At 49.5% G+C, this 14,490-nt stretch overlaps 1 protein-coding gene across 3 annotated transcripts in view; it reads right to left on the bottom strand.

Moving 5' to 3' along the window:
• Window positions 1–14,490, bottom strand: part of PREX1 (phosphatidylinositol-3,4,5-trisphosphate dependent Rac exchange factor 1) — a 203,288-nt gene that overhangs the window by 107,535 nt on the left and 81,263 nt on the right. For all 3 annotated transcript variants that reach the window (XM_008014635.3, XM_008014628.3, XM_073006013.1), the window contains 2 exons: window positions 13,415–13,537; window positions 3,094–3,198 (listed from right to left, as the gene is read on the bottom strand). In XM_008014635.3, the coding sequence (XP_008012826.3) occupies window positions 3,094–3,198; window positions 13,415–13,537 (228 nt within the window). The remainder of the gene's footprint in view (window positions 1–3,093; window positions 3,199–13,414; window positions 13,538–14,490) is intronic.

Below are 14,490 nucleotides of genomic sequence, written 5' to 3'. Positions count from 1 at the left end.
AAAAAAGGAAAGAAGGAAGGGAAGGGAAGGGAAGGGAAGGGAAGGGAAGGGAAGGGAAGGGAAGGGGAGGGGAGGGGAGGGGAGGGGAGGGAGGGAGGGGGGAGGGGAGGGAGGGAGGGAGGGAGGGAGGGAGGGAGGGAGGGAGGGAGGAAGGAAGGAAGGAAGGAAGGAAGGAAGGAAGGAAGGAAGGAAGGAAAAGAAAGAGAGAGAAAGGAAATTCAGCGAAAGAAAGAAAGAAAGAAAGAAAGAAAGAAAGAAAGAAAGAAAGAAAGAAAGAAAGAAAGAAAGAAAGAAAGAAAGAAAAGAAAGGGAAAGGAAATTCAGTGAAAGAAAGAGAAAGAAAGAAAGAAAGAAAGAAAGAAAGAAAGAAAGAAAGAAAGAAAGAAAGAAAGAAAGAAAGAGAAAGAAAGAAAGAAAGAAAAGAAAGAAAAGAAAGAAAAAGAAAATTCAGCTCTTCCCTTCCCACACCCTTCCCACATCTTCCTGCTTCCCAGGACCCAGCTGAACCTGAGGGAATACCCTCAGATGGTGGGACCCTCAGCCAGGGAGCCCAGAGCCTGGGCAGTAGGGACTGTCGCAGGGTCATGCTGCCTGCAAGCCGACAGGTCACTGCAGACATGGCCATTTCTGTCCATGTGGGGTTTGCACTAACATGACTTTGTCTTTGCATTCTGCCCAGACTATTTTATGAATGTAAGTGCAAACACAGAAATGTGAAGATGTAGATACCGGCTATGAAAAGCAACAGTGCTGAAAGCTTAATTCACTTGAGCGAAAGATGGAAATCAGTAAATCAGTCCGCCAATTTGCCCTTCCTCAGATGTTCACTGGAGCTGGGCCAAGCAACATGAACTCACTTGTGAAGGAAACATATTTGGAATCGAAATTCTGGAAACACTTTGTTGGAGACTGTGCGTAAAGGAGAAGTGCAATTAGGAATATTATTTTATAGTTTAGCACTGTAGGAATGTGGTTCACACTCTGTATGCTATGTTAGCTAATTGTTCTACTTTTATGTGCCGAATTTGCTGTGTGCTGTTGGGAGAACAAACGGTATGGGGGAAGAGATGTCTGTGACCGAATGAGAAGGGATTCAGAGGTGAAAGACTGGGACTGAAACCCAGGATAAGCTCAACCACTTTTCTAGGATGGACCCCTAGAAAGTCACTTAATATTGTGAAGTCATCAGAATCACCTGTGACAAAGGCTATGCAGTGTCCCCTAATGTATTCTTCTTCCACAGCAATCAATTTCTAGCTGGGCACATGGCTGCCCAGAATAAAGCCTGTATTTCCCAGTCTTCCTTGGATCTAGGGGTGGCCGTGTGGCTGAGTGCTGGCCAATGGGACGTGAGGGGAGGAGATGTGTGCAGCTTCCTGTGGCGCCCTGAAAATGAGAAGGGTATGCTCTCCTTCCCGCCCTCCCTCCACCCCGCCACCTGGAATTGGGATGTAGTCAAAGGTCATCTGAGACCAGGTCAATGAGCATCATACCCTAGGGCCTTAGCCCCTGACACTGGAGCCACTATACCAGCCCCAGACAGTCTGCACCCACAGTGTTAACAAGAGGGAGAAGTAAGAGTCCACCTTGTTTAAACCACTGCCCTTTGAGATGTCTACAAAGCAGACAAATGTTTATCTTGACTCATACACAACAGATAGTGGTCTAAAAGGCTCAAAAGAGGTCACAAATAAGAATCCGTTTTATACATAAGCGAGACTCTCTACAAGTATAGGGAACACCATCATGGATGTCTACAGTTTTTCCTGACCAACATCCATTCCCAATTTACCTGCATTCCCACAAATGCAAACCAACTGCTTTAGGGATCCACTCTACCCTTAGGCTCTACTGTATGGGTAGACCTGACCCCATCCTCCATCTCCAGAAGTGACCAATCAGAACACCACCACCAATTACTCTGTCTACAGCAATTGGTTCAGGGATAAGGTTTTGAGCCAATGAGCATCAGACCTAGGATTTTTGCTGTTACTATAGGGAAAGGGAAGTTCTCTCAGCTATCCTGGAGCTGCTCAGCTATAAGCCTGGAGGTATAAGCCTGGAGCTGCCGGGGACCACCCTGTTACCACTTGGGGAGAGCCTGCCTCGGAATGAAGCCACAGCAGAGAAAAGGAGAGTCAAGCGACACATATTCCTGATGACATCATTTGAACACCCAGACTCTGCCATCTCTGTAGCCCTCTCAGGTCTTAAACTTCCCAGAAAAGTGAATCCCACAGTTTGTGTTGTTGTTGTTGTTTGTTGTTTTGCTTCAGCCAGTTTTTGAGGTTTTGTTTTTTGTTTTTTTTGAGACAAAATCTCGCTCTGTCTCCCAGGCTGGAGTACAGCGGTACGATCTCAGCTCATTGCAATCTCTGCTTCTCAGGTTCAAGCAATTCTCCTGCTTCAGCCTCCTGAACAGCTGGGACTAGAGGCACGTGCCACCATGTCCAGCTAATTATTTTTGTATTTTTAGCAGAGACAGGGTTTTACCATGTTGGCCAGGCTGGTCTTGAACTCCTGGTCTCAAATGATCCAGCCACCTCGGCCTCCCAAAGTGCTGGGATTACAGGCGTGAGCCACCCCACCTGGCCGCTTAAGCCAGTTTTAATTGGATTATCTTTCACTTATAATTAAATAATCCTTAAAATACTAGTAATCCTAATAATAATCATCGTAATAAGGACAATAGTATTAATAATTACTACTCTTTTTGCCATTTTTATTAGAACCCTTACTTAAGACCAGGAATGGGCAAAGTCAACCCTAATACAGCCCTCTGCTTGTTTCTATAAATAAAGTTTTATTGCCACACAGCCACACCCACTCCTCTACACATTCTCTATGGCTGTTTTCATGCTACAACAGCGTGGGCTGAGTCGTGGTGACAGGAACTGTATGGTACGCAGAGCCAAAAATATTCCCCAGCTGGCCCTTTATGGAAAAGGCTTGGCGATCCCTGCTTCAGGCAGGAGATCACCCCAGCCAAGGAAGGGATTTGGCACCATGGGGCAGCATGAAGTCCCCTTGTGCCCAGATGCCCAAGGCTGAGGCCGAGTGCAAGGGAGCACCAGGGCTGATGGGTCAACTTACCAAAAGGAAGGCACGCACGGTGGGGATCTTGTTCAGCTCCACCAGCAGCCTCAGCGCTTTCTCATGGTTGCTGCAATACTCCTCGTACACGCAGAACTTGTCCTTCTGCAAGACAAGGACAGAGCCTGTGGGAGGCAGGTCATGGTAGCAGGCAGGTTCCCTGACATGTGCCTACCGCTGGGCTGGCAGGGTAGTGGGAAAGGGCTACCCTGACCCAGGAGAGGCTACAGCAAGAGGAATCTCGGGTAAAGCGGCTTCACTCACTACCAGCTTCCCAGTCTCCACTCTTGCCCCAGGTCTGCACCCAGGAGCCTGAATAACCTTTTGGGAAGCAGTGTGGCTCGGGGGTCAAGAGCATAGACTCAAGAAGAGTGGTCTGGGCTTGCACCATGGCTCTGTATTTCCTGTGAACCTGGGCAGGTTACCTGACTTCCCAGTGCCTCAGTTTCCTCATCTGTAAGGTAGAATTAATGAAAGTCCTTAAGTCAGAGTTGTTATGGCTGGGGGCTAGCTCTGTGGACCTCCAGACACCCCTGAGCCCAAAGATGGACTCTTTCCAGCCTAAAGGTCACCTGTGGGTCACCAGTTCCAGAACCATCAGTCAGGATTTCCAGAACTGGAAGAGACAGGAGCCTTCTTAGCAGGAAGCTCTCAACTGAGCATTCTTGGTTCCAAATGGTTCACGGAACCCGCCAAACCCTAAACAAGGATGCCGTGGGTGAGGTCACTGGAGGAGGAAGGGTTGCAAGGCCTCAACCCTGGGCTACGGGTGGGAGTGTGCAAGAGACCCGAACAAGCTAAGGAAGGAAGAGGTGGGTCCACACAGCAAGCAGCTCATCTTGTTTCTAAACAAGCCCCCAGATGGCCTTCCGATGGGAGGCTGCAGGAAATAGGAAACCAAAGAGAAGGGAGGATGGGTTTAGAATTAACGGGCATCCCCAGCCCCCACCAGCTCACTCTGGGGGCTCCCTGTGCATCGTCTGAGCAGACACTCTGAGCCACAAAGTGCCCAGGTCAGTGCTGATGGCTAACACAGAATGCATACCCAGCACGTAGCACAGACTGCCCAGCACGTAGTACAAGCTGCACACTGCTCTCCTGGAATGGGGGTTAACTTACTCACTCCCCACGACAGCCTTACATGGTAACTACTGTAAGAAACCCACATAGCCATGAAAATACCAAGGAAAAGTCGCTTCCCCAGGGTCTCGCCGCTAGTGCAGTGGCAGAACCAGGACTCAAACTCCCTTAACCCCAGTGACAATGTCAGCTCAAGGTCATGGCACAGGGTTGGGATGGCAGTGGGATGCAAATACCCAGGGTACAAATCTCAAGCCACAAATCTGGACTAAGCTGCATCCCAAGGGTACTGCACCAGAATACTGAAGGGCACAGAGTGACTCCAGAAACCCAGTTCCATGTTCCCTAAGTAGAGGGTGACCTTGGGCAAGTGCTTCACCTCCCTAGGCCTTGGTTTCCTCATCTGCAAAACAGACATCATAACTGACCTTCAACATTTACGCTGCTGGAGGATTAAATAATACATGTGAAATGAGTAGAACGGTGTCTGGCACACAATAAGCACCACACAATACTTCAAAGTACTCTACAAGTATTACTACAAACATAAACACACTCAACAAACATGGATCAATGGGGGAAAATGTCAGACAAATCATGTTACAATTATCCACAGTGCACCCCCATACACACACACATACTATAAGACAATCTTGATGCATACTCCAAGAAACCACCCAATGATCTCAAGCATCACAGTACGCAAGCTACAGGCTCCAAACACCACCACCAATGTCAGCATGCACGTGGACACATGCACTGAGTCACAAAGCACAATTCACTCATCAAATATCTGCAGTCCACTGAGATGCCAACACACATACACAAAGACACACACACACACAAGGCAAGGAAGGAGAAGAGGGGACCCCCAGCACCCCCAACACTGCCCAAGCAGACCTTTTTCTACTTCCATTTGTCTCAAATGAGCCTAAGGGGCCATCAAGGCCAAAAGGGCTGGGTGAGGAGGCATCTGGGCTGCAGGGGATCACCCAGCCATAGGTAAAACCTTGTGAGTAGGGTCTGCTGGACACATCTGGAATCAGGGTTTCAGCTGCAGACTGTGGTGATGCAGGCTGCAGGGAAGAGGAAGAGGAAGAAAGAGAACAACTATGTTGTTGTAGGTGACAGGAACTGGCCTGTCTGGAAACCTGCTCCTGCAGAGAAGACCTGCGCTGACGTTAAAAGCCCCCATGACCACTCTCACCAACCACTATCAGCATCACCCTTGTAAGTGCCAAGGAGCAGTTCTGCAGCCAGACCATCTAGGTTCATAGCCCAAGCCTCCTGGTCACCAGCTCTTGGTCAAGACAAGGAACATTTCTTGGCCTCTGCATTCTCATCTATAAAGTACGGACGACAATGATATCATTACCATAATGGTGTTGTGGGGATTGGCAGGTGAATTTCTATTAAAGTGCTTGCAACAGTGCACAGTAAGTGTTCACTAAATATTAATTAGTATCATTATTGCTTATTAATGTTGTTGCTATTATCACCAGGATGATTATTTCAGAAAATTCATTATCTTTTTCATTGAACTGGTCTGTGACAGGGTAGGGCGGTAGGTGGGAAGGTTTTGACAGCCAAAAAAAGACAGGCAGAGTCAGGAGGAAGGTGGCAGCGGATAGACTTCTGGGTTTAGGGAAAGCCTTGGGAGGGTCCCAGGCAGATTTTGGGAATTATGATGGTCCCTGACCCCAGGATGTTTTACTTCTCATTTGTGCACTGTCCTTCTCCCCTGAATCTCCTGGGACTGTCAGCTCCATGGGGACAGCATTTGCATCTGTTGAGGTCACTGCTGTGATGTCAATGGGGTCAGCAGCCACTGGCAGAGAGCAGGTATCATGACTATTTGATGAATGAAAGCAAGAAAACAGAAGGAGGAACTGAGAGAGGCCAAAGGCCCCTCAGACCAGCTCCGTGCTTCTTCCCAGGCTGGTTCCACCCCACCCCAGGGACCACAAGTGAGCACATGACCCAGGCAAAACCAATCAGAGTTCCCCATCCTAATAACAGCGGCCATGTGACCCAAGCTGGGCCGCAAGAGTCTGCAAGTACTCGTGCTAGAATCACTGGGAAGAGAAACTCTCTTTGAGTTGCTATTGAACCCCTGCCACCATGTGAGGCACGCACCCCATAAGCCCCTCCCATTCTCCAAGAGTGAAATCAGCACCGCACAGATAAAAGCAGAGCCTGAGATCCAAGAAAGACCTGGTCCTGAAATCATCATACGGAGTCCTGGATCTAGCTATGTCTGAAGCTGACCTACACTCCTGAACAATTTCACTGACATGCATCAGTAAAGTCCTTGATTTGTTTAAGCCTATCTGAACTGGTGTTTCTGTCGCATACAGCAAAGACAGTTTTGATACATGCATACTCTGAAAGGGAGAAAATGAAATACATAGACCCAAATCTTAGTGAGGTGACAGGGTCTCTCTGTCCATCTCCACAGAGATGAAGGGAAGGGACTGGGCCAGAAAGCAGGGACAAATTGGTTTCTTCCCACATACCAACCCCAGTCACTGGGCAGTGCCAGCTGGAACACTAGTGAGGAGGATTCTGGGGTCCCACAGGAAGCCCAGAGGCAGAATGCTGTGATTGATTAGCGATGTCTGCCACAGGTGCAAGAGAGGGAGTAAGTAACAAGCTCACCACCGGTTTGTCATTCCTCATCCCCTGAGCTCCTTCTATAACACAGTCTGCAGTGTTTTCCTCTCCTTCAGCCTGTGGGAAGAGCAGGGGCCCAGGGCTTGAGGCTTGGAGAAGTTAAATTTAGCAAAGGACAACATCCCCTCTGCAGCACCGTGCCCAGTTGAATCACACCCATGTCCTTTCATCCAGCCTGACCCCAGCTGCATCTCAGGCCTGAGACTCTGCAAATATGGAAACGCTGCTCTTGACAGCTCAGAGTCCAAGTGTTCCATTTCCTCCTAGGGGCCCCACATGGGGCTCTGATTGCTTTGCCAGGAAGAAACGGACAAATAGTTGTGCATACACAGATGTAGTGGGTGCGCAACATGTGGTTGTGGGTTTGGGGTGAGAAGGGGGAGAAGGGGACAACTGCCAGCTGGAGACAGCCAGGGGACGGGAGCTCACCCCCAGGAAGGGCTCAAGGATTGTGAGAGGTGGCAGCTGCTGTCCACGATACCCAGGTGACAGTGGTTCCACAGGGACCATCAGCTCCAAACCACTCATTTCACAGCCAGCAAGACTGAGACCCAGAAGAGGGAAGGAGCTGGCCCATGCAAACATATCCTCCAGCGGGGAGGGGAGAAGTGAGAGTCAGGTCTCAATTTTTCAACAGTCTCCCCAACTTATTTACCCATCTACACAGCTGCGGGGAGAGAGGGGTTAAAACATAAATCAGACCACACTACTCCTGTGCTTAAAACTTGCAATGGCTTCCACTGACTCAGAGTAAGATCTATGGTCCTCACCTTGGCACGCAAAGCCCTACAGGATCTGTCCTGCCCCCACTATGACACCCTCAAACTCTCTCCATCACTCACTCTGCTCTGGTCACACTGGTCTCCCTTCTTCTCTCAAATGAGCTAAGCTTGCTCCTAGCTCAGGGCTTCCACCCTTTCTCCCCTCAGTCCAGATCACCCTCCCCAAAATCATCCCATTTCACCGCCTCAGAAAGGCCATCCCACCCTTGGGTTGCCAGATACAAAATAAAACCCAGGACACCCAGGTGAATGCTCGTTTCACATACATGTTTGTTTTAGGATGTCTCAAATATTCCATAAGACATGCTTCCACTAAAAAATTACTTGATGTTTACCTGAAATTCCAATTTCCCTGGGTGTCCTTTGTTTTCATTTGCTAAATGTGGCAGCCCTGGCCCTGACCTCCCGATTGAAAGCAACCTCAGGCAGAGTCACTCTTCACCACATCTGCATTTTATGTTCTTCACAGTCTGCACTGGCATCTGAAATGACCTAATCAGTTAAATTGCCCTCTGTTTCTCCCACCTACGAGCAGTGTAGCAGCAGGGAGCAAGTCTGTCTTATTTAGTACAGCATCCTCAGGGTCTAGTGCAGTGCCTGGCACACAGGAGATGCTTAGTATGTATTTCAGGAGACCTTATCACATAAGACAGTGAAAAACACAGACTCTACAGCCTGAATGTGTCAGCTCAAATCCTGGCTCTCATGCTTCCTAGCTCGGTAAGCTTGCACTGTAACTTAATCTCTCTGGGCCTTGGTTTCCTCATCTGTAAAATGGGTACAATAATAGTAACCACCTTTAAAGACTGTTGTGAAGTTTTAATGAATGTGTATCTGTAAGGCACAGAGAACAGGTCCCAGTGCAAAGAAAATGTCCACTCAGTGCTAGTTTATGATAAACTCAGTAGTTACTGGTTGGGTTTTGGGGAAAGCGGGTAAGGGACTCTTCCTCCATCTGTTCAGTTAGGTGGCATGAGTGGGCTGGACTGTGGGCCAGGGCCCCTTCCTCTCCTGGAGAGCCTGTCTGCAGAGCTCTGTTCCCAATTAGCATCTCACCAGCCCAGATGCTGCCATGGCCATGGGAAAACGTTTCCAGGCAGGGAGTAAATGGAGTAAACAACCCTGGGAAGGACAGTGGAAAGGAAAAATTGAGACCTGCCTTTCCTTTGGGGTTGCAATGGATGCCATGGTGCACTCCTCAAATGCCTGTCACGGAGAGAGAGACGCCCCTTACCCCAGGTGCTGGGAGTGGGGGCTGACAATGGCCCTCAGCTAAGGCCCTCCCCTGGAGTTGCCTTCAGCCTAAGAGGGCCGCCTGTCTGCGGTGGTACACCCACTCCTGAGGACAGCCCACCGGGCAATGAGGGTGCAAAGGCCTTGCCCACTTGCTACAATTGTGCGTAATCTGAAGAGCTATCCTAGTTCCAGAGTTCCTTCCAGATGGGACTATCAGCAGCTGGGGTAGAGTCTCCGCAACCTCTCCTTTAGCTGCTTCCAAAAGGCCACCTGTGTGCAAATCGCCAGCTTCCAGAAACCCAACCTACAGAGGGGTGGCCTTTAAAACTCCTGAGACAGACTGACTCAGCTTGTCCTCCGTGAGCAGACAGGAAGAGGCGTGATGATTTTAATTTTTAATTAAAAAGATGATTTTAAATTTAAAAACACTGGATCACACACTGAGAATGCTGGCTCCTTTTTCAATAGGTCCGGTTAGCTCAAGGAGGGTCTTAGCTGGTGTGATGTAACCAGCCTCAGGCTGAGAGGCTCAAGTAGTTAAGAGTTTCTAGATAGAATGCGGTAACACCGTTTGGTTTCTACTGCATTTATTTTGACAATTACCTTCTATTTACACACTAATTTTCTATTTTCAATGATGATGCAAACTTCTCTTTTTAAATAAGTTTATTGAAGTTTTGTTAAGTGAATCAATTTTTTAAAGCATTAAACAAATAATACTACAAAGGATACTCAGATATAGCTGAAATTCCAAACTCAGCACGTAAGCTAATGAACTGAGGAACACTGGCTTAGCCCTTAGGAAGGACGAAAGCCCACTTCTGCGGCTGGCACAGTTGTGACCTTGAGCTTAACCTTTCTCTCAGTTTGCTCGCATGTCCAGAAGACAAGTGAGCTCAGGGCTGGATTTTGTTTTGTTTTGTTTTGTTTGTTTTCAGACAATGTCTCCCCGTCACCCAGGCTGGAGTGCAGTGGCATGATCTTGACTCACTGCAGCCTCAACCTCTTAGATTCAAGCGATCCTCCCACCTCAGCCTCCCAAGTACCCAGAACCACAGGCACACATCACCATGCCCGGCTAAGGGGCTGGACTATTTCTGATGCAGAGACAGAACAGCGAGCATGACAGAGTCCCTGTCCTTGTGTTGTTTACATTCTAGGGAGAGACAGACAATAAGCAAAAAGGAGCAAAAGATCCGATGTGTCAAAGGGCAGTGCGGACCGTTCTGTTGAGAATGACAAGAGCAGGGGAGGGGCGCGGAAGGACAGGAGTGCAGCAACTTAAGCAGGAGGGCATGGAGGCCTTCGCGGAGAAGATGGCATTTCTGAAAAGCTTTCAAGGCAAGGAGGGAGAGAGCCGCAGAGATGTCTGAGGGAACTGGTCCAGCAGAGGAAGTGGCCTGGGGCGGGAATGGGCTCCATGTTCTGGAACAGCAAGGAGTCCTGTGTGGCTGGAGCCAGGGGACTGAGTTCCAAGGAACGGACAGGGCATGGTGGGGTGTGGGGATTTTATTCCAATGAGGCAGGAACCTTTGGAGGGTGCCGGGAGGGGGGCTGAAGAGACCTGATTGATGTTTCCAGCAGGTCTCTCTGGTGGCTCAGGGCAGAACCAATCTCCAGAATACTTCATCTCTGTCAAAGCCTCCTACAAGCATCCTTGCACCTGGGCATCAAAGCAGCTTTGTGAGGCTGGAAGGACAGGAGCCCTGCTGAGGTGCAGGGGGGCTCACGATAAATCACCTGGAATGGGGCCCAGTGATCCCAGGCCTGGGGACCCTGCACAAAGTCATACTCCAGAGAAGACTGGGAGGTTCCAGAAAGCGCTGGATCTCATGAACAGATGTGCACATAACCCAAGTGAGAAACAATTCCTGAGCACTTATTATATGCCAGGCTCCACCGTCATTCATTCTCTCAACCACCCTAGAAGGTGAGTTTTGTGATACCCACTTTACAGATGAGAAAACTGAGGCACAGAGAGGTAAGGTCATTCTCCCAGGATCACAGAGCAAGGAAGCAGCAGAGCTAGGATGCAAAGTCGGGCAGCTGGGCTCTAGAATGCTTGATGTCCCAGGCCCAGGGAGGACGCCAACAAGGCCCCAGCCCAGAACAACCTCCCACAAAGGCCTAAATGTCCACCCTCCACATGTCATGACTCTGATGGCAAGTGCGGCCTTCACCAGGTACCCAGTTTGATGAGACTACAAGAGGAGGGTCCCAGGTAGCAGAAGAGAGGACATGGAAAAGAGGTTGCTTCATGCACACTGAACTTCCCACCCCCAGCCCCCCAGCCCTCTGCTATATCTCTGAGCAAGTCAGGGATCCTACAGAGAGAGGTGAGAATAGCCCCACTGTGTCCTCAGGGTCCAGGGCTTCTCGCTGACAAGTGAGTTAAACCCACTTCCCCACAGCCTCTGGGACTCAGGCAGAGAAGCCAAAAGGACTGAGGAGGGCCGGGGCTTTTGGCAAACTGGACAGTGCACCTTGAGGACCCCTTCTCCCACTTTTGCTAAGTACAGACAATCCTGCCCAAGCTCAGATCATGACATCACAGCCAGCCCCAAGGCCACCCCCTCCAGGAAGCAGGCCAAGTAACACCCACAGCTGACATGCGGCATTAGCCAGGTCATTCATCCTCATGACAGCCCCCTGCAGCAGGTATTGTCATTACCCCCACTTTACAGAGTTGGAGACTGAGGCCCTGAGAGGTGAAAGGACTTGCCCAAGGTCACTGGGCTGGTGAGCAGTAGAACAGGGATTTGAATGTTGGCTGTTGACGCCAGAGAAAAAAGTACTTCCTGTCTCCTCTGAACCCGAAGGGAGGACTGTCCCTCCCATTCTTTTCATTTTCCTATTCAAACACCTTTACTGAACCACTGTGGCCACTTGCCCCTTCTCACCACCTCCACTGCTACCATGCTGGTCCGAGGCACCGTCACCTCACTTGGCGGGGTAACCTCTTAGATGTCTCCTTGCTTCCGGCTCTCCCTCCACACCTGCTCCCCCTCACAGCAGCCAAAGGGTCCCTGCAACCCAAAGTGGACCGCGTCCCTCCTCTGCCCAATGCGCTCCGCTAGCACCCAGCCCACCTGCGCCCCACTGTGCTCTTATTTGTGCTCAATTCCAAAGATGGAAGAGCATGCGCTACGTGAACAGGAAGATAATGTCGACCTTTATTGAGCACTTACTGTGCCAGGCGCTGCACCGAGCAGGCTCCTTGTATTATCTCGCTTAATCCTCACAATGTCATGGATTTATACCCCGTCTATGGGTAAAAGGAAACTGAGGCACAGACAAGTTCAGTCAACTTGCTGAGAGGACCACAGTTTATGAGTTGCTCAGCAGCCTGGCCAGAAGCTCTCCTTGCCCTCACTTTCACGTAGAGAGTGGCTGGCCCTTGGCTGAATGACTGTATCCTGGGGTACTCTGCACGCCTGATTGCACATGAGACTTGCCCCCCATTGCCCTCTAAGGGCAGAGTCACACAGCTCCATCACCTTAGGCTTTGGCCACTCAGATGTGATCCCCTGGAGAAGTGAGTTAGTGATGATGACGATCATGATCATGATGGTGATGACAGTTTGAACAGTGACCGAGTGCTGATACACCAAAGGTTCTCCACCTCGGCACGACTGATATTTGAGGTCAGATGATTCTCTGTTGTGGGGGCTGTCCTGTGCATTATAGGATGTTTGGTGGCATCCCTGGCCTCCACCTACTAGAAACCAGTAGCACCGCAGAGCTGGGACAACCAAAAATGTGTCTGGACATTGTCCAATGTCCCCTGGGGGCCAGAATCGCCCCAGCTGAGAAGTTCTGCTCTAGGCTCTCTACCCTATTGCTTTACCTCTGAGTCTTGCCATCAACCCTAGGAGGTAGGCGGAATAGCCCTACTTCGCAATCACAGGAGGAAATAGAGGCTCAGAGAGGCAAAGGAGTTTGGCTCACATCTCGTGCCCGTGAGGCTAGCTCCTCTATCTGTGAGGGGGTCCCAGGTAGTACAGAAAAAGAGGCTACGGAGAAGCAGTTGCCTTCCTTCTTCCAGCCTACCACCCACAATTCCAAATGCGTTAGTAATCCTGCAGGAAGAGAGAGGCTACTGCAGCAAGCATCAGCCTCTCTGACCAACAGCCCAATGGGGCACCCAAGGATCAGACACCCTTACTGGCCAGTGGGTGCCTGAGCTGCTCAAACCCAGGTCTGTCTGATGCCAAGTCTTGGCCACTAGCTACCTCTGATGGTCACTGTGGCAGAGGGGCCCTGCCAGGCCAGGAGGTCACAGGACTCCAGGACACATGCATTCAGTGAGGGCCCACCTTCTATGTGAAACTGAGGGAAAGGAGAGTCACTAAAAATGCCCACAGTCTGCTGGGCCTGACCCACCTCCCATAGTTCCGGGAATGCAGACTGGGCCCACCTGCCCAACTTGCTACCCCGTCTCCCAGACAGACCTACAGAGGAAGCTGGTGAAAGGGGATGGGGCAGGGACCCAGGGAGAAGCCCACTTCTCAAAAGCTAGAGTCCACCAGGGCCAGTGGCATGGTACTCACGAATTTTAAGAAAACGTTCCCAAGTTCATGCTGAGACTGTGGTTCCGGGTGTAAACAATACTCCAAGGCGGCCAAGAAATCCTTATGAACTTCCAGGATGTCTTCGATGTTCGAGAATAGGATCTGTGAGGAAAAAACAGGCCAGAGGACAGCGTGAATCAAGGCTCGGAGGGAGAGCAAAGCCAAGCATTGAAAAAATACAAACCTCGGTGCAGGTGACACTGTAGTCAAAGAAGAACTCTCAAACACCGGAACTGGTTTACCACTGACAGAAATCATCGTAATCACAGAAATATTGCCAACATTTATTTACTATCATCAGGATTAGTGACTAATCCTGTGTTAAGAACTTTACATGCATTCATGGAATCTAATCCCCACTGTAAATCCATGAGATAGAAACTATTATTACCCCCAATTTACAGATGAAGAAGTAAGGCTCAGATAAAATAATATTCCCAAGGTCAAAGTCTTGCGAGCAGTTCCACATTTAGTATGCAGACATTCATCACAGTCAGACACAACTGCTGTGTCCAGCCACAGGATGGATGTTGAAATTACGAGTACATTTCTATGCACCCATTAAAACGACATGGTAGAAGAAAACACAATAAGGAAGGAGGTTAGAAATACGCTGCCTAAACTCTCACAAATAATATATGAGATTCCCTGTTTCCCCACATCAATCTAAAAGTGTAAAACACTAGTACAATTGGACCCAGCAATCCTACATTTTAGAATTTAACCTTCCGATCAGCTGTTCCCAACCAGGGGCAATTTTACCCACCACCCCCGCCACACGTACACGGGATATGCGGCAATTGTCAAGGGACATTTTTGGTTATCACAAATTGGGAGGAAAAGGGGTGTTTCATAGACAGAGGCCAGGGATACTATTAATCCTTTCTGCAATGTACAGGAGAGCCCCCGCAATGAGCAATTATTTAAAAATACAATATGATTGTATTTTTTTTATTATTATTTTCTTCTTTAGAGACGGAATCTCGCTCTGTCACCCAGGATGGAGTGTAAAGTGCAGTGGCGCGACCTCGGCTCACTGCAACCTCCACCTCCAG

This window comes from Chlorocebus sabaeus, chromosome 2 (genome assembly GCF_047675955.1).
Source record: "Chlorocebus sabaeus isolate Y175 chromosome 2, mChlSab1.0.hap1, whole genome shotgun sequence".
Taxonomy (NCBI): Eukaryota; Metazoa; Chordata; class Mammalia; order Primates; family Cercopithecidae; genus Chlorocebus; species Chlorocebus sabaeus.
This window is presented reverse-complemented; position numbering and strand designations above follow the sequence as displayed.